At 40.4% G+C, this 19,908-nt stretch overlaps 1 protein-coding gene across 1 annotated transcript in view; it reads right to left on the reverse strand.

Moving 5' to 3' along the window:
- LOC122352061 (insulin-like growth factor-binding protein 5) overlaps positions 1 to 19,423 on the reverse strand; it is an 85,182-nt gene extending 65,759 nt beyond the window's left edge. Inside the window, 4 exon segments of the mRNA XM_043249556.1 lie at positions 9,688 to 9,807; positions 9,902 to 9,927; positions 9,930 to 10,112; positions 18,373 to 19,423. Coding sequence (XP_043105491.1) covers positions 9,688 to 9,807; positions 9,902 to 9,927; positions 9,930 to 10,112; positions 18,373 to 18,700 — 657 coding nt within the window. The 5' untranslated portion in view covers positions 18,701 to 19,423.
- Positions 19,424 to 19,908: the final 485 nt, after the last annotated feature.

Below are 19,908 nucleotides of genomic sequence, written 5' to 3' on the forward strand. Positions count from 1 at the left end.
AAGAATTCAGCTGCTTTTCCTAAATTTCAACATTAAAATTCACATTCCTGTATTTTCAGTGTAGCCTTTGGATGCCACTGTATGTGACCTTATTGTCATTGTGCGAAAATTGGCAGTTGAACGACGATCAAGGGCTGCTAGAGCGACAGCTGTAACATCCCTTGATTTAGTTATACTTTAATTCACTACCCATATCTCTACCCCCTTATTATCTCTCTCCCCATCTGTCTCTCTCTTCCCGTTCCTCTCTTTCTCTGTGAGCGTTGAATTGAACAGCTCAATCCAGAAATAGAAGTCGATTAAGCTTTAACATTGATCCTAACGTGTTAGACAGCGTTCAGCCCAGCATTCGCTTTTGTAGCTTAGCCTTTGATATATTAGCACATTAATCTTCAGTATCTTTCACAGTATTACCACATCTCGCTCGCCCTTAGTAGTAGCTTTTATATATTTACTTTATCTAGTTAGCGTTGTGCTAACTACATCATAACAGACTGGCTCTCCAGAATCGTGCAGCCTCTTGTGATTTTGGTGCCTCATGGATAGATTTGCTGAGACACGGGCTACATGAGTTTTCCGTTTCGGTTTGTTTCCAAAATAGATCGCTGCCTGCCCTCCGGTGGCACAGTAAATTTTACGGTAGCTCGAGTTTGGCCTAGTTTAAAAACAGTGCGAAACCAATCCCTGTGGTTTTCGGGCATATTGATTTGCCAGAGCGGTTCCAATGGGATGGAAGTGTTCACGTATGTGTGTGTGTGTCTGTGTGTGTGTGTGTGTGTTTGTGTATTTGTGTGAACGTTTCGATGCTGTGCCATGCCTGGAGCCAGTGTGACGGTGGGAAGGATTGCTTGCCATCTGGTGCAGTGTAAAACTGTCAGAGCCGGTCTCTGCTTTTGGAGAGTCTCACACAAATGACAGGGGGAATTTCTTGAGCAAATCCAAATGCCTTTTGCCATGCCAGCATCTCACATGCCTTTTTTTCTGTAATTCATTGCGTATCCTGTGTGTCACGAGATGCGGTGGTATTAAATAACATACATTACTCAGAGCATGCTCCTTGTGTCCACTGTCATGCGAATGGTGCATGAATTGAGTTTTCTGTACAACTGCAATGGAAAAAGCCATAAATGCATGCAAAAATAGACATTGGTTTTAAAATCTTGTAATAAAATCCAGCATGATTAAATGTATTACCTTTCAGACCCATGATTCATTTATTGGGTTTTCTTTTTTTATGCATTTTAAACAGTTTCTTTGTTGGGTTTTGTGTTGTCTTGATGATGTTTTCCATGCACATGAATCATTAGCCCTTAGTGAATGTTTTGGTTACTAGTGATTAACTAGACCAGGTTTCCCATGGTCATTAAAAATCCCAATAAAGTTTGGATTTTTAAAATTGTTATTTTCAGGCATTGAAGAGCCGTGGACCTTTAGAATGAATATGTATAATATATAAATGAAAAAAATATATCATATATTAAACAATTGAATTGAATTAGCATTTTTTGTATTTAATGAAATATATTTTTATACAATATTTCATTAAATATTAAATATTCACAAGCAAATGGAAAAGTCATTGGTGAAAAGAAGCTTGGGAAGCTTTTGAGCTTCATGAAAATTGACCATCTTTTGTCATTTTCAGTAAAGAAAACCTGAGAAGAACTTGTGTTATCAAACAGAGGATGAGTAGAATCAAGATAATCAACTATCTTCCTTTTTTTTCCCCTTAAAATTGTCTATATAATGTTTGGGCCCTTTTATTGTACATGATTCTTATTTTATTCAATTTATAGAAGAGGTTAAGTAAGAGATTCACCTTAAGCTTTTCATGATATACACACATTTATGTGCACTTATCACGTCTTTTGTCATTCCTGACTGTGTAAAGTCAATTTTGAGAATTGTTTGCAAACACATTATAAATGTTAGAAATGCATTGCCGAAACATGTTACAATGACTGTGAACTGTATAATACTGTAAGGGGGTTATACCGTTAAACAGTTTTTCACCGTTTTCGCGATCAGGATTTATTGGCCAGGTCTAAATCGGAGCTCAGTGACGCAATGGAGCCACCTAGAGCGCATAAGCATCAGTGGTTCGTCCGTTCGAATCCTGAGTTACTGTCAGATACTACAGCTAGTTTGCTATCTAGCTGTGCCTTCGTCACATTACATGCTTGTTATAGTTTACAAAGCCGCTTGAGGAAGACAGTTGAGAGACGACAGCTTTGTCGTGAGTGGGCGTGGTTTCAGTTCGAGCAGACACGCCCCCAGTATTTTAGAGTAGAGAGGACAGCTTATTGTTACGAGATTTTGATACCTCATTTTATTTACCTCTGGTTTTTTAGCATTCAAATTTGGCTTGGTGGTTCGAATCTCAAGAATATTGCAACAGCGGCCTACCTCAAGCAGGGACCGGCCGAGGATGAAACGCTAAACTCTAATCATTGTGTTCTGAGGCGAAAGAGTGGTGTGGAGAGCCACATGTTGTGATAAGATGGAGCCATCTATAGTTGTTTAGCTAATTGCGTGATAAAAGAGATGTGAGTGCTTTGAAGTCTAAAATGCAGTTGTCAGTTTCTTTGAAGGCTATAGTAATTGTCATGTTCACTGCCCCACAAATCAAATCGCCGACACGTGTTCCTCTCTGGGTCTGCTTCGTTTCCCCTTACTTGATCTGGCTCTTACAAATGAATGCTGCTTGACTGCGGACAAAGCCCTGATCCGTCACATCTGGAGTCCGTAAACCTGAGTTATCCCAGGAAGAGCTTCACCTGTATGTCTGCATTAGTGATTACCTCGAGGCGACTAAAGTCTCGCCAGACTCCAACCCGCTATCCAAGACCTATTTCACATCACATTTAAAAATAAAATGCACACAATGAATCGGCAGAGAAGAGGCAACACTACTAGTAGAGGTTTGGCTCTGAACTCCCGAGAAAACATGTTAGAAATGCACTCTCAACCTGTTTATTAACAATCTTTTGCAAAATAGGCTCTTATCAGTGGCACTTTTGCCTTTTTGGCTTGATGCTCAGTCATGAAATGTTGTGCTAACGTGCCCGGGGGGTTTGTGATAAAACATGGCTCCACATTATCTATCTGTACTGTCCTCACTTATTTGAATGGAGATGTCGGTCCTTTCTGCCGGTCAGAGATCCCCCTTGAAGTTGGGGCTCTTGGTAAATGACTTCCTTGTTCCTGAGCAATCTCTTTGACTTCTGTGGAAAGCCAGGTGCCTTGCCTCTGGGCAGAGTTTAAATGCAGTAAGTCTTCACCCAAAATAAACCTGTATCCTGTAATGCCGAGTTCCTCTGGGCTCCTCTGTTAATCACCCAAATCCTGATTCATCAATGAAGACAACTGAATTAGCAGACGAACAATGCGTGCATGTCATAGATTCCGAGTGGACTGACCATATGACTGTAGCGTATGTATGACTGTGTTTGCACACATGTGATTACGTGCAAACATATACACCTTTTCTTTATGATTACGGTGGTTTATACAGATATTAACATTGTTTTTTTGTTAATGCATATGCATGCATTATGCAGTAAAAGCATGTTTGAAAATATTGCTGAGATATTGCTACGAATGATGAACTGATGATCTGACAGCATGTTTGTGAACCGTTTTAATATCGTTTAAATAGCATCCTAGGATAATGCTGTGGTTAATGCATAATTCATATAATCCCATTTATGCTATTTAATAGTTTGAATTACTTTATTATGAAATGTGGAAAGTGTATCATGCAAAACGTAATGTTTAATTAAGTTTTAATTAAGCGCTTAATATTTTCATGCCATTGATGACCGAGAATTGATAGTAGCTTTACAAATAAGATCAAGTGATTCTATCACTAGTCTCATTCTATCGCATTTGATCAATAAGGCTTTCAAGTGTGTCGATCATAAGTGCTTTACTGTTGCTTGCTTTTATTACAAAATCAGGTTGTTATTGCTGAAATTTGTTGTCGATTGCACCGGATCATTCCTGCCATCCTGATGGATTAATAGCAGTGTATATATTTGGTAAGTGTTATGATCATTTCAAGATAGTGTGCCTATTGGATTGGATTGAAGTCCCGCAGTATCAGTTGTCTTTATATTTGCATGCAATGTGTGATAATGGTGTGACATCTGGGAAACTGTCCCGTGGTTACTGCCTTGGCTAGTAATAAATCTGTATTTAAATTGTTCTCATAAACAAGATCCGATTCCTGTCATGTAAGAAATAAATTTATTGCACAAGCTTAAATGAATACATAACTTTATTTAAATAAATGCTTTGTCATAACAAAAAAAGACAAAAGGTTAAAAAAGAGTACATAAATTACAAGTTGAATAAATATTACACAGTGATATTCACTTTCTTAATAATTTGAGTTTTTTTTTTTTTTTCCATTTTATTGTTTTTAATAAGAGTTCCAAATGCTGAACATTTTTAGAGTCCTCCAGCCACTAATGGGTCTTTTTCACATGCCAGTTTAAGCCACATTTAGGTGGTCAATCATCAAGTCTTTTCTCATCCACAAAAAAAGCAATAAAGGAAAAAAAAAACTGTTATGCATTCAGAGAAAGAAAGAAAACCTGTCGTTTCTACTGTAGTTATGAAAACTGCTGTCTACCCAAGTATGAGATTCGAATCTGATGAAAGCAGATAAGCACAAAAGCAACATGCTGCGTCCTGGCAATCGATAGTCTGTTACCTCTAATTACAAATCAGAACGGATCAAAGTCACATTAATGACATTTCTTTCCCATTCTCACAATGACACCCAGATGGATTCTACAACCTGGGGAAACAAGGTAAAGTAGTTTTCAGCCAAAGTGCATCGTCTTTTAACATTCATGGTTTTCAACTTGTTGCATGCCTGCTTATCAGATTCCGAGACTGTCCATCTAAACATTCTACTGTGAAGTGTGAAGCACTGCAAAATTTAGTATTTTTGTCTGGTTTTTCAGTACAAATATCTAGACCTTCTTAAAAAAAATCATTTGACAACACTCGTTTTCAAAGAATTTGAATCATAGGAAAATACTAGCGTTGTTTACTCACTGATAATCTTTCTTCCATGGAATACAAATTTAGAGCGGGATACCCAAGCAGCACTTTTCTATAAAGTGAAAGTGAAGGGTTGCCACAGCTGTCAAGCAAAATTTGAATTACGTTCCTCTCACAAATCGTGAGCAGCTTGGACATCTTACCAACCTTCTCTTTTAGTGTTCCACAGAAGAAAGTAAGTCAAACTGGTTTGAAAAGTAAAGATGAGTGCATGAATTTTAGACTGGTGCAAAGTCGTTTTCGTTTACCCAAACGTGTACCTAAATGTTGTTCAAGATATGTTCTGAAAACTTTGCTTTTAAGTAAATTCAACTAGTCTTAAAGTCATGGATGACTTTACTGGAAAACGAGACACAAATACTGATTCAGAAAAAGTTTTTTGCAGTATGTATTGTGTGTTGTGAAAGGAGGCCCAGCACAAGATCACCGCTTGAGGCTCTCACCCGCTCTCCTTCTTCCCGGATATCACTGAGACGCAAAGTCTATTAAGAGTAGATGGAGAATAGACTGTGATTGGTAGAGTTGTGTTACTGGTAAACCCACTGAATGATGATGTGGGTTTCAGGCTTGGGCCAGAAGCCCCTGTCAAAGGTACTCAGGCAGGGTATCTGTCCGAGGCCTGCTCCTGCTCCTATACCTGAACTGAGATTCACTTTGAGACGGCACTAAACGCGTGGCAAGGTAAGGAATTAAGTGCAAGCTGCTTTTTTTTCTTAAATGGGGAGGGCTTGGCATGGACCAGAATCTGGATAATGCTGATTACTGATTTCGCCCGTGGTGACAGTCACCTACAAGGCTAATTGTGCAATAAAAGAGGCCGCTAGGCCTCCACGACATACTCGAGACACCTGCAAAAGTCTGCTTAACCCGCACACCCTGAACTCACTCTTTCTTTTTCATGCCACCTCCATCATTCGAGAAGAGCCAGCTGTCATTCACGATTCTTTTTTGACATGCAACAGTTACATTCTGCAGACCCATGGTTATTTCAAAACACAGCCAGACCCACACGGACTTCCATCCAGGCCCGGTTATGATGGGTACTTGCACGATCTGGAAAAATGCAGCCCTATACAGGGTACGGTGTTAGCGACTATTTTTTCAGCCCTCCCAGCAGTGAAACTATGATCATTCAGGCCCTGAAATAAGATCCGGATGGACCCACTGTGGCAGGAAATGGCTTCACTCACTCTTCAAGAGCCGACCGGTGAGTATCCCTGTGTGATGTATAGCTTGTTCGAAAATACTCTAGTCAGCAATTACACACATTTGCAGTCTCTGTCAAATCAATCGTCAGCTTATTCATAAGTGAAATAACAGTAAATGAGCTAGCGCTAGCTGGAGTACGGTCTCTCCTATCTTAGCCTCGGCGCAGGAGGCGATTTCTGATAGCTGCTTGACATACAATGTAGTGTAGCGGATTTCATATCTAATCTGATGCTGTATTTGAACGCAACTGAGGTCCTTCACAATATAAAAAGGTTGTTTCGTTCTCCCTTGGCTATTGTGTAACATTCACGTCACCATTCAAATGTATTTGCATGTAGGAAGGCACTGAGACTTGCACACAGAAACTCACACTGAACGCACGCTGGAGTGAAATGCACCTTCTGTTTCCATCTCGGTTAATAAAACAGATGAAATACAGGAATACAAATGAAACGTGTCATCGTGCTGACCAAAAGAGCTATTACCTATTGGTGAACAGTCTAAGTGGGCGGAGCTTAGAAAGTGGTCCGACCTGCATTCAAATGAGCAAGTTGTCATTGTGACAGGTCAGATGGAAATATGCAAATTGATAATGCTAACACTCCTCTGCTGAGCACCTGATGTTTGTGGTTGTTTGTTAAGGATAACAAAACAAAAATAAAAGAAAACACATTCAATAATCTAGAGTTAAAGGTAATATACCAAGGTTGCACCTATTTCAGTGAAACCGCATGGTCGAGGAACATGGCTCATAAGTGGACTGTCATTACCAACATGAAGTCAAAGCAAACAGCACATAACAAAAGTTGTTCAGAAAAGAAAAACGAAACATTACAGACAGAAAGAAACTACCGCTCTGCGCGGTGAACATCCGTCAAAGTTCAAACGCAAATGCTGGGAGCGTTTAAGGGTTACAGCATCTGTCTCGATTTTTAACTCGCCCAGATGCCACAATATCTGATACAAAACTATTCCAGAGTGGCCTTTTCGTTTCTAGGCGTGGGCACTGATTGATTCTGTGTCTACTTTGTTTTTTTTTTGTTCGGGACCCCGTGTAACTCTGCGTGGCAGCGTCTGTTTACATAGGCACGGTTGGCATGTTAGGTAAGCTACAAAGTCTAGAGCCACTGAAACAGATTTGTCTAAATGGGATCTTGGTTTTACTACGTTCTGGGAGGGATATGCCACAAAGAAAAAAAAAACATTCTTTTTTTTTTTTTGAAAGCTATCGCCGTGATTTCATTGCTCACACGCTGCGTACACGTAAAGCACACGCTCATTACATACACGCATACACTGAACTTGGTGAAGTTACACATTTCAAGCAGGTTCCCCAATGAATAAGTGCTCTGACAGGACCAAAAAAAGCCAGATAGAGATGACTGTATCAGCAGATCTCTACCATGTGTTTTCCTTCTTTCTTTTCTTTTGGAAAACAACACGTTTTTTTTTTTTTTCAAATAGTAAAAGTTCCTGCTATCTCCTTTGATACCTTGACAGCAAAAGATGTAAAAGACCAAGATAGCCCTGTTAATATTCAACATGCCATATATTCTTTTTTGTAGTTTTTTCTGCTTTTATGTTAACTTTAAACAAAACAGTATGGTGCTCAAACCCCAGCTTCTATAAAAATATATAATTGCATGTATATATTTTTTTAGCAATTTTTTTTTATTGTTGTTGCCGGGACTCAGCTCTAGCAGGACTCCTCTGATTGGCTGAGTCCAGTGAGATAGAGATGAGCGCTCAGTCAAAACCATTCCTGTGGATTATCTCACTTTAAAATTTTCTTTTTTTAGTCTGATTGTTCGTATTTGTAATAGCTGTTGTGTTTCTTTGTCGTTTTGCATCAAAATCTCAAAGTGACTGGCGGGTAGACTGGTGGGACAGGACAAGGAGGTGGGCCCTAGGTCTGGTGATCAGGGTGGGTTGATTCTCACTCGTTGTTGTTGCTGTTCTCCAAATCCTTGCACTGGATGTTACCGCCGCTGTAGTCAGTGCCGGGCAGCTGCACGCCGTATTTGTCCACGCACCAGCAGATGCCTCGTTTCCGGCCACGGAGGGCTTGCACTGCAGGGGTGGACAAGGGACAAAGGGTCATAAAACTGCAAACTCAACTTGAAACGCCTCAACTAGGACCGGATGGTATGCTGTTATAAAATATTTCGATAACACTTTATTGTTTCACACGTAATTATGCCAAACCTCAATGCTAACCCTAGCCATATAGTAAGTAGTTAATGAATATTAGTCAGTGCTCAAATGTATAATAACGCTGTAACTGACACCTTAAAATATAGTCTAACCAATTTTTCTTGTGTGGTGTAGTTTGAAAAATCCCCCAAAAGATTAGCAATTTCGACGCAGGGGACTGTGTCGATTATAATGCCCATAGACAGTGGGAATCCAAGACTTAGCATTATCTTAAAATTCAGTCAGTCAGCTAATTGTTTAAGTAGACTGGATAATAAAACATTACAGCTTAAAATGTTATATTATCAAGAAAAACAAGGCTACAACCAAGTTAAACAACAGGGTTAGAAATGGTCTTCTTTATTTAGTGATTAATCAAAGAATGTACAGGGATTTAAGGCAATAAAGATTAACAGAAGAGACCTAAAATAAGATATGTCTAATATGCAGGTCACATTTGTCACATTTAATTTGCATATCGTGTAAATGATGAGACTATATTTTCGAAGGCGAAATTAGACAAAAAAGTTAATTTATATATATATATAAATAAATTTTATATAAGTATAAATTTCCCAGACTGGTTGACAATCTACGTATGGTGGGATTTTATTACATCGATTCACCAATAGGTGGCAACATGGGCGTGTCTTTTTTAACTTAGTCATTCGAATCACTGACTGAACCGATTTGTTCAAAAAGCGAGTGACTTACTGATTCACTCAGTAATCAAAAATGCAGATTCATTCCTCAAAGGAAAACCATTGTATTATGCAACGATTCTTCGTGAGTTAAAGGAATATTCACTTTTTTGAAAATAGGCTCATTCTCCAACTCTCCCAGAGTTAAAAAGTGGAGTTTTCCATTCAGTCGATCTCCGGGTCTGGCACTTTTAGCATAGCTTAGCGTAGATCATTGAATCTGATTAGACTCTTCTGTATTTACAAAGTACAAAGCCCAACGGAAAATTAAAAGTTGCGGTTTTCTAGGCGATATGACTAGGAACTATATTCTAATTCCAGCGTAATAATGAAGGATCGGATTCAAAAATGGTACTTAAACTTTTTAACTCTGGGGGAGTTGAAGACTGAGCCTGTTTTCCTTTAACATTGTTCCTTTAACATTGACTGACGTTGTTAATCAACGATTTAAAAACGATTTCATCATATTAGATGTCAATGTTAATATTATTATACAATAAAAGACTCTTACCTGTTTGCGCTTGAAGAAACCCTTCCTGTCACAGTTAGGCAGGTAGAGGGTAAGAGCCATGATGCGGGAGGTATCTTTCATACTTTGAATGATTCCATCCAGCTTCCTTCTGCAGGGACCCTGTGTCAGACGAACACATGGTGAGTTGCATCATCACCTCAGCATTTATCGCCTAGCTATCATTTTACTGCAGCTGCTGCGTCACACAACTTACAAATTCAGGCTCATGTTTGTCGATGGGAGGCGGGAGTAGTCCATCGACCCCAGTGACCGATGCTTCTCCTGTTGTTTCTTCTTGTCCTTGCGCACGGCAGCATGCTTCTTGCTGTTGATTACGTCTGGTTTGGGGTAAAGGGGAATTTTAGGAATCTGGTCTTCAGTCGTGTCTGGCTTCACTGTATCATCATGCTCTATTGATTCGCGATCTAAGACAAAGAGAATCAAATAATAAGCATTAACTAGATTTTACTGCATGGGAATGTGAGTGCCAGTGCAAAAATCATTAGCATGATGTTAAAGTGGTTGCCAGGGAGTTCATATGGTGTTTTGCATCTCTGTTATTGTTTATTATATTTATGTCTCTAGATTTATCGAGTTAATGTATAAGATATTACCCTCCACCAGGCAAAAGCCGAATGTGGTTTGCAGTCGTAAAGCTGATTGCATTGGCACAATAACACAATAGTAATTTGCTTTAGCAAACAATAGTAATGTCCTACATCCGAGTTCAACAATTAAAAATGAAATTTGACTTATAAAATCCTTATAAAACCTCCCCAAATGCTTTCAGATATTTACACAACCTACTTGCTAATGAGTTTCCAGAGCGTAAACATGAAAGCAACTGTTTTTCCACCAAATGTTTCCTATGCATTTGTTTACAGAGGCTCGTGGCAAGATCAACAGCTGATGACCACCCCATACTCAACCTATCCCAGGTCAAAACACTTTGCCTGACTAAACAACCAACTGGGTTAATAATAATCCAATATCTCATTCCATTTGGTGGGATTTCTCCAAAATTCATTTAGGTGCACAACCTACAGTAAACACTGAACGTACCTCTGTTTTATACCGCTGAATAGTTCTGTTAATTACATTGAGAGTGTGTGTATGATTTAAGAGTGAGAACAGAAATGCCTTTTCAAAGGATACCTAACAGCTCGGAGACATGCGTGAAGAACTTTGAAGTCTCAGTAACCATAACACCATGACAACCTCAATGTTCTTCTGCAGGAATCTAAAGCTAGGTGGGTAGTAACTGTCGACATGTGTCCGGGGGAAAATGTGGAGATATTACAGAACAAGTAATTCAAGCACGTATAGTTTGATAGTAAAACTCCACAGGATACATGCCTCTACTTATAAACTGTCTTTCCACTAAAGTCAAATACTGTTGGACAAAGCCGAGCTTCATAAAACTGAACACTTAAACCATGCAGAGAGAAGCCAAACATAGTACATCCAGAGGAGATTAACAGGTCATTATCACTAAGCATACAAAGTCAGGATATATAATTGCATTGACATTTAACCATCCAAACCAACAAAAATCATCTGATAAATTAATATTACATTTTAAAATGGCATTTTAATAGGATTTACTGTTTTTGTTTAGGATTGTGGTTTATTGTGTAAAAAATAAAGTGTAATGTTGTTTCCTTTCAGATCTAATGCTGGCATGAAATTCATTAGGCATTAAATCCATTTACATCAATATTCTAAATTGGGACATAACTGTGAAATAATTGTAAAAAGCTGACAAATGCACACCTGTTTTTGCACTTTGGTTATATGAAATAAAATAAAATTCAACAAAAAAAATCTACCTTATTTATTTTTGTTAAAGCTAGTAGACAGGGAAACCTTTCTTGTTTTTACTCAGCTGACTTGATGTTCTAAAATAACTAAAAAAAAAACAAGTTTAACAGCTAGAAAAGAAATCATTGGAGAATCAGACAGAATAGAAATGGACATTCAGATTCAGGCCTGAACATCGATGCTGTTGGGTTGCCAAGTATTTTTGTGCATACAGCCAAGAGGGCATTATCAGACAGCTGAGGCAGCCAGCAGAAATGATTGAGATAGCTGCCCTCACAGTCCCCCTGAGCTCCAGAGCTTCACATTGCTGCGGACTGGGGCAGGGTGTTCTGGAGCAGCCCGGTGGTGAAAGAGTCTGTCTGACCTGGAGACGCATGGGGCGGGTGCCTGGTCATTACAGGAATTGGTTTCTGGCTTCTGAAGTTACAATCAGAGCATGGTGCTGTCTCTTTGAAATCAATCCCTCAACTCATGACTTGCAGACTGGAAATTTCTGTACAGATTTCCCCGCAGGTTTGGGCTCCTGAAGCCACCTAATCTGAGATCACCTCATGGAAATGTTGTAGGGATGTTTGCCTAGAGGAAGATTTACATGGCTTGGAAATGTAGACTTTAAATGGGAGGGCACAGGATGGCTGCATTGGCACAATTCCTTATGGCTGTTTTTGTGATTTTTCCTCTTTGTGCGTGGCACAAACGCACCGTGTTTGCGAAATCAACAATGCCTAGAGTTTACAAACCACTAAATTCGTCTTTTCTGTTGTAGGCTTTTGGAGTGAGGACCAAAATCACTTTTTCCATGCTCGTGGTCCCCGGCTTGTAAAGGTTTAGCGGGTCTGTGTTTAACATCTGACACACAGCCAAGAACCTGGAGCCAGCCAAACCAGACGTATCACGTGTAGCCTGTCTATTCAAATGAGCTTTGGAAAGAATGCAGAAGAGGTATTGGTGTCTCTCCTCTTGGTCTTGCAAAACTTTTCATTAAGATAAAGGGACCCGAGCTTGGCCAAAGGAGATGCATCTGATAGGGCTCTGTTTAATAATTTACACATGCGCTGGGCAATTATACTTCATGAATATCCACGGTTTCTTACAGCTTGGGGGCTAATGATGAAAGCAGATCTCCTTTTGAGTTGCTTTGTCACCTTTTCCGATTCTTTTTTTTTAAAGAACATGCTGCCAAACAAGCCGAGAAACGCTCCTTAAGGCCCCCAAACCACGTGTTTTAGTGTCTTATTAGCATGCATGGTTGGAATGAGGTCTTGCTATTGTTAAATATTCAGACTAGCTCGCCTTTGAAAGTCGTTCTTGAAGCAGGCCATTCTGCTTTGTCTTGCGTTCATTGTCACGGACCGACCATGGCATCCCTGGCAAGGTTCCACTGCTAAATATTTAAAGCCTGGACGGTGTCCACAACATGTTTGGGCCTCTGTAGCAGAGAAGCATGCCACAAACTAAAGAAAACACCACGAATGCATTCGAGCCCTAATGCTAGTTAAAACCGGGGTAATTGCAAACTACAAAGCAACATTAAGAGCAAGTCCTGGCCGATTTGGGATAAAAGTTTCCATGTTGCAATACACTATCGGTTACGACCAAGAAAGCCATCATGCAACTTACTATTCAAACAAGTCCCCTGTAATTCAGGACAATGCAAAGTGATGACACCTGTCGATGCCCTTCAGGCTGAAAGCACATGTGCACCTCTTCATCGCCTGGCACGTGTCTCATGTCATCAACACTCCGAAACATGAACTCAGGAGGTGCTCTTCAGGACATCAATGGATCACTCCCAGTTGCTGATTTCAATTAGCTCAGACAATGGCAAGAGAGCGATACTGTCTGTAAGCTCAAGGCATCTTTCCACCAAGACTATCTAGCTACAATCTTTCCTCTTCTAAACTTCTAAACTAAACTTCTAAACTAGGCAGGATCTTCTAGCTTTTTCCAAGCAAACTGTAGCCATACAAACCACATCAAACTTTATAATTACTGTTAAGATGGTATATAATAATAGTGCAATTAGTTATGAAGGGAAAGTGAACAAAAGCCTAATTTGAAACATTATAAGGAATGAAGGATGGGATATTTTGAAGATTTTAAACTGTATGAGTTACAGCTGCGCGATACAAGATTTTGCTATACTGTATGAGTTACACCATGGCAGACATATTTGCATGGCTATCAGAGGGCCGGACTGCTTTACATTATTTACACATGAGAAGAAGAAAAACAAACAGTAATGTGGAAATATGAAGTGAGATGTGTCCCCGACTTTTTTATATGGAGTGTAATGTAAAGACATTGTTTTTGCTGAGTTTATGTTATGGCTCTGAATTTAACATCATAACTGCTCTTTTTATATGCCAAGTAATATTTTTAGTGTTTTTTGATATTTGATGTGATTTCTTCATGAATATTCATTTTGTTTGTGTGCGCCCAAGGTTTTACGGGGGAATTTTATTTGGGGGCCCCTCGGTGCCGGCAATATAACTGGTCATTGTCAAAGCTTGTTTATTCGCACAAATCTAACACATCCATGATCAGTTTTGTTTGTTGTAGTGTTGCTCACGTCATGCTATCGTTTGCCTGGTAAGTTTTTACTCTTCTGTGATTTTTATATTGTAACAGCTGCAAACTAACAAGTTTGGTCAGGTGTTAATTTACACTGGCATACTTAATGTGGTGTACTGAAAACTGGCCAAATAAACCAGCAAACAATGCCTTTACAGAACACAAATATAAATAAAATTTTATTTTAAAAGTTATATGTTCTTATAATAAATATTAAACAACAGAGAGTATCTGTAAAACAGCAACTCTTGATATATATCTAGCTAATGGCACCCAAAAGGTGGGCTAAACGAAATCTTATTTTTATTACAAAATGATATACCCAGGAAAGTTACTTTCACGCAGAAGACAAAAACTTTAATCAAATGAAATGTTATATTATATTAAAATGTCTATTTGCTGATGTTTTGACGTTCAAACTCATTAGCATTAGCTATGCTAATTAACTGAGGTCCGATCGGATCAGGGGTGCGTTTCCCAAAAGCAACTATGATCGCAAGTTCTCTCGCGACCAATAGAGTTCAATGGAAATAACAAGAATGATCGTAGTTAGCTAACGATGACCTTGCACAAAACCTACACGTTGAATTTGTTCCCCGTCCACCCCCAAAACGCGATTAATTTAGCTCTTTGGCTGATGCGGGCGTGGAACGACATGGAAATAATAAAATGATATGTACAGATTATTTACTGTGCTTTTATATAATTACCATTACTCATTGACATAAAATATCACAAATTAAAAAAAATTTAATAAAAAGTCATTTAATGTAGGTTACTCCTGGGGGACCTCTGGTGGCCACGGGGCCTTAAGCTGCCACTTAGTTCACTAATGCTTATGCCAGTGAAGTGAGATCAGAAATATATTTTTAATTGCACTTACATAGTAAAAATAGTACATATTTTGAGTGTAATCATGATCGTAACATGTAAACCATTTATTTAATTAAATTTACAGCAAAAATAACGTCAGTATGTTGCAATTACTGTTTTAGGGTGTTATAGAGTTACTCATAAAATACGGTTTAGGTCATTTCACCCGCTATTAGTGCAATAAGAAGTAGACTTGTCATGCACACAACGTGTCTGGGGTTTAGAGAATGAGCTTTACCAGTCATTTTCAATGAATCAGCTACCGTAAGCCGCCAAATTCGGTCACCACACCTTTCCCGTGATCCTCAACAACTAAATGTAACAACTGTAACAGAACTAATGATTTTGTCTTGTGCTGTATCTTATCTATCCTCCTGAGAATCCTGCAGGGCACAAAATATGAGGCAGCGCTTTGGAACCACATCTGAACCTGTGCTGCAGGCAAGAAATTAGGCACCTTTTGTTCTCCTTCCCTGAAGAAACGTGACACTGCGGCTCCCCCTCCACCGCCCCGAAGCACATGACAGGAGGTTTCAACAGGTCGGAGTCTTCTGCTCAACCACATGGTTAGAGCCCTGCTGTCTGCTTACATTTTCTAAACGTGAGCAGTAAACCCATAGATTAAATAGATTGTTTTTGTCCATTCGTTGTTTTGGTCAGCCGGACATGTGTTCCTATTTAAGCAGGGCCCAGTGTGAGGATGTTGCTGCCCGGGAATCACGTTTCTGACAGAGACGAGACTACTGTGTGAGCTGATTTTCTTCACAGCTGTTACTCACTCGCTAGCTTTCCAGGTGCCAATGACAAATACACGCTGGACAGATTGCTGTTAAACTTTACTGGAAGAAGTCATTTAAGCGTGCCAAATAGGTTCCCTACTTGCATACCTCTGAAGAGATGACCGGGCACTTGATATACAGGCACTATTGGGATTATGGTTAAAAAAGAGAAGAAAGTGTTCAGCTATGTAGTTATCAAAAAGCTGGGCATCACTTTCAAAAAAGAGCAAGAGATCTATTCAGGTGCTATTCAGTGAAGCGAGCCGTATATATTTCGGTGTCAGTGTGATGTTGCAAGCGACTATATGTTTCTGTGAATTTGGCCTTTGGCAAAATATAAAAATGGGATGACAGACAGGCAATAGAAGAACAACTGCATTACATTCCCTTGTAATCGTTGTTTAGTTATGGCTACGTCTCTAGTGGGTAAATAAAGCGTATAAATCAGCGATATCAAAATAACCGAATTCACCAGCCAATTGCTTTCGGCCCATTTCTTTATGTTACAGTTGTTACAGTTCTTTTTGGGCGAAGATGCCAGTAGTCATATCTGTTGGCAACTGCGTCCGAGTTCCACATGGCATGTCCGAACAGAAAGTCTCCCTTGTGATCTTTGGCAGATTTGCAGTATTTGCCAATCCTGGAGCTAAATGACAATCTGGCATCGCCTATTGTACTTGGCTCCGAACGCAGAGTCTTTAAACCGTGAGCGGCAGCATTCAAGAGCATGAAGGTATGACACTATTCACGTGAGTGAGACGTGATTCTATTTAAACTTGTATTTCAATTTTATGTTTGTACAACTGTGAAAGTAAGGCGTGCTGGGGAATAAAAATGAATCGGGAAGACACGGGCCAAAGGCTATGAATCCTAATGCGGGCAAGGACGCTTGACCTCTCTCCGTCTTTCCCTCTCTCCCTCTCTCTCTCACTCTCTCTCTCTCTCTCCCTCTCTGTCTGTCCTGCCCAGCTAGTAAAACCAGGCTGAAACCGAATACCACAGGAGGCTAGAAGCGTCCCTCTAAATTCATCCCCATGCTTGACGAACAGCTCTTGATAGATCGGCTCCACAGACATTCTGCTGAATCACAAGGGCTCGACTGTGTGCCCACTGCAATCACAGAAGGGGTAAACCAGCAACCGCACTCATCAGGGGACTTCAGATAGAAACAAACAGGTTTCTGACGTGCACCTGTGTGTGAGGGGGTTGTATTTGTGTACAAGCGTTCGTGGTGAAAGCCCACGACCGAATTCAACCTCGTCTGTTTTGAGAATATGTTGGATAAAACATTTGTGTAGTCCTAAAAGATATACTTCTGTAGGCAAATGCGCTAGTTTTGTTCATGTAGCTCAACTGGTAGAGCGCTGCACTAACCACGCCACGGTTAGGGGTTCGATTCCAGAAGAAAGCTTGAATTGAGTGCGCTGAATAAAAGCATCCCGCAAACGCGTAAATGTAAATAAATACGCATGCCGTGCATGATTACTCTTTGCAAACGTGTGATTTTTGCACATAGGTTGGCTTGTAGAGACACTGTGGCTACCCTCCTCCTTGGATTTAATCTTTGAACGGTAATCCGACCCTCAACACCACCCACAGACTTAGACCTAAATTCAGAGCAACGTAGAATCTCAATCAAGAATATCATGAGGCGTGGGTACACCGTGCAATGATGAGAGGTGTGATCATAACAATGGAGTCCCTAACGTCAATAGAGCACCAAACAAATGCCATTGCCAAAGCAAACCATAACTATACACAAAGCAAAACTGCATGGAGTTATGCATCTCGAGCCGTCTTAACTCAGTTCTGAGGAACGTACTAAATTATGCAGTTCTGCTGAATCTGATGCTGCTTTGCTTCTGTTCCATTTAAATGCAACGAAACTTTGCCTTCAAAGAGCATATAGGTTAATATTTTTATTTACAAGTTTCATACATTTTGCTGCACATCATTTCTATGCAAATGCATAACATGATAATATAGATGCAGCTTCGTCCAAAAATGGTACAGTGATGGTATCTACTGTGGTACATTGATATATCCCTTAAAAAAGTACAGTGGTAGTGACTTGGCACAGTGTTGCCATTATATGGGAACTTACAAAACATACTACTATGGTAGTACCATGGTATATGTCCAAATGCAGTCCCAATGACACCATGCCAAAAATTGCCAATTGATCATGACTAAGAAATACAACTATTCCATACTCTTTTTTATAATGCTCAAATTTGAACCTTTGTGATGATAATACAATGGTACTCGAGTGGCATTTACATCATACTCTTAGGTGCGTCCAAAAATACCATGGTACATTTCCAAAAAACGCGGCACCACCACTGTACTTTTTGTATAAGTGCCTTTGCGGCGTGAAGATGGAAACCGTTTTGTTAATAATTGGCTTTGGATGAAACATAAACAGGCTTCGCTAATCCTGGTAATCTACAGCGCTGGAATATGATGGAAAACAGCACTGAGCAGCGCAGCCCGGCCACAACACAGAAAAGCTCATGCAGAAACATGCGCACGCCATAAAACTGGATCAGCGCAAGCCACAAAGTTCCCACCAGATACACGATCTCAACGCAACAATGCTTCCGTGCAACAAAGGCGCACTGCTTTCCAGTGAACTTACCAATGGGTGGGTGCGGTGGTTTGTATCCCTTCTCGTTCGTGCACACTCCCCTGCCGTGCAGCAGGGCGTGAAGCGGCTTCTCCTCGCCGTTGCGCGGCAGGCAGCGCAGTCCGTGCGTGCATGTACCGGTGTACACCCCGCACGCCTGCCCCTCCGCCAGAGCGCAAGTGTAGCAGCAGCCGCAGCCGGGCTCCTTCACCAGCTGACAGCCCACCGGGACCGGAGGACACATGGAGAGCGCCTTCTGATCGCACGGCTCGCACGGCACGTAAGAGCCTCCGCTGATGGACAACGCCGTGAGAAATGTACCCAGCACAAGAAGAGCCATACTTCGTTTCAAATTGAATGAGGTCCGATTTAAATGGGGAAAAAAAGAGAGCAAGAACTAGATATGAGAGCGCATGAACGTTTGACTCAGATTCGAGTGAAAACTCCGCGTGCAAAGTGAAAGCACAGGTTGGGGTGTCTTAAAAAATGAGAAAATAAAAACAGTCTTTGATGAAAAAAAGGTGATGAAGAAGAATCCGCTGGATTTTTATATAAATACATACATATAAAAAAATGTAAAATGATTCACTTGGGTATTCTCCAATAGTCCAGTTTGTGCGCAATTGGTTGCGCACTGAAATTCTGGACTTTCCGATTCCAAAACACTTTCCCCTCTGGAAGTTTTCTGAGCAGACTGATCAACTTCACAGCAGTGCTTGCCTTTTTAAAAACAGCCAAACCCAAACCCCTAACTATGAATAAGCCAAACAGCGGTGAAGGGAGGCGCACTTGCCAGATCGTGGCGCAGCGCCAGCGCCTTTTTTCCCCCCTCGGCAATAGGATCAGTCTTTTACGCAGTGATGCCAAGAGCGCAGAGCAAAACACAAATCCATGCAAAATCGAAGATATGCTCCTCTGAGATCTTCCGTGCACTTTGTGGCCGGTAGTATAGCGTCGGATTCGTGCACGAAGCTCAGCTGCTTTCCAGCAGATTCAAGACGAAACGCGTCAAAAGGCAACATGGATGTGACATGATAAAGACGCTCGCTCACACATACATACACAGAGAACACACAAAAGAGCACGATTAGAATCGCTCTGTTGATAGGCACCACCACGTATATTAGTGCGCGCAGAGAACATGTATGACTAGGGAAAACGGGAGTGTTTTGTTTTAACGTCTGTAACTCCGTCTTGTTTTGCTCTGCGCGTCTCAAACTTTGACATAATATTCCCATGTTTGTCTTCTGCGAATTAAAGTAGTTTTGGAACCCACTGCTTATCCATAAACCGTTCAAATCAGCGCGCTGCCGATACAAACTACCGGCAGCGCTAATAGAAAAAACACGATCAAATTGACCCGTTCAAAGCAACGATTACGCTTTCGAGCGTTTTAATTCGAATTTGCGAACATGTGGAACGCATTCCCAGCGAAAAGAAACGGAAACTATAGTTATGAATAGTTTGAAAGTGTCACAACCGAATGGCGTATATCAAATTAAAACAGGAGAAGCCGCGGATTCGGATAATAACACTCCTGTCACGTAT

The sequence above is a fragment of the Puntigrus tetrazona genome, chromosome 9 (genome assembly GCF_018831695.1).
Source record: "Puntigrus tetrazona isolate hp1 chromosome 9, ASM1883169v1, whole genome shotgun sequence".
Taxonomy (NCBI): domain Eukaryota; kingdom Metazoa; phylum Chordata; class Actinopteri; order Cypriniformes; family Cyprinidae; genus Puntigrus; species Puntigrus tetrazona.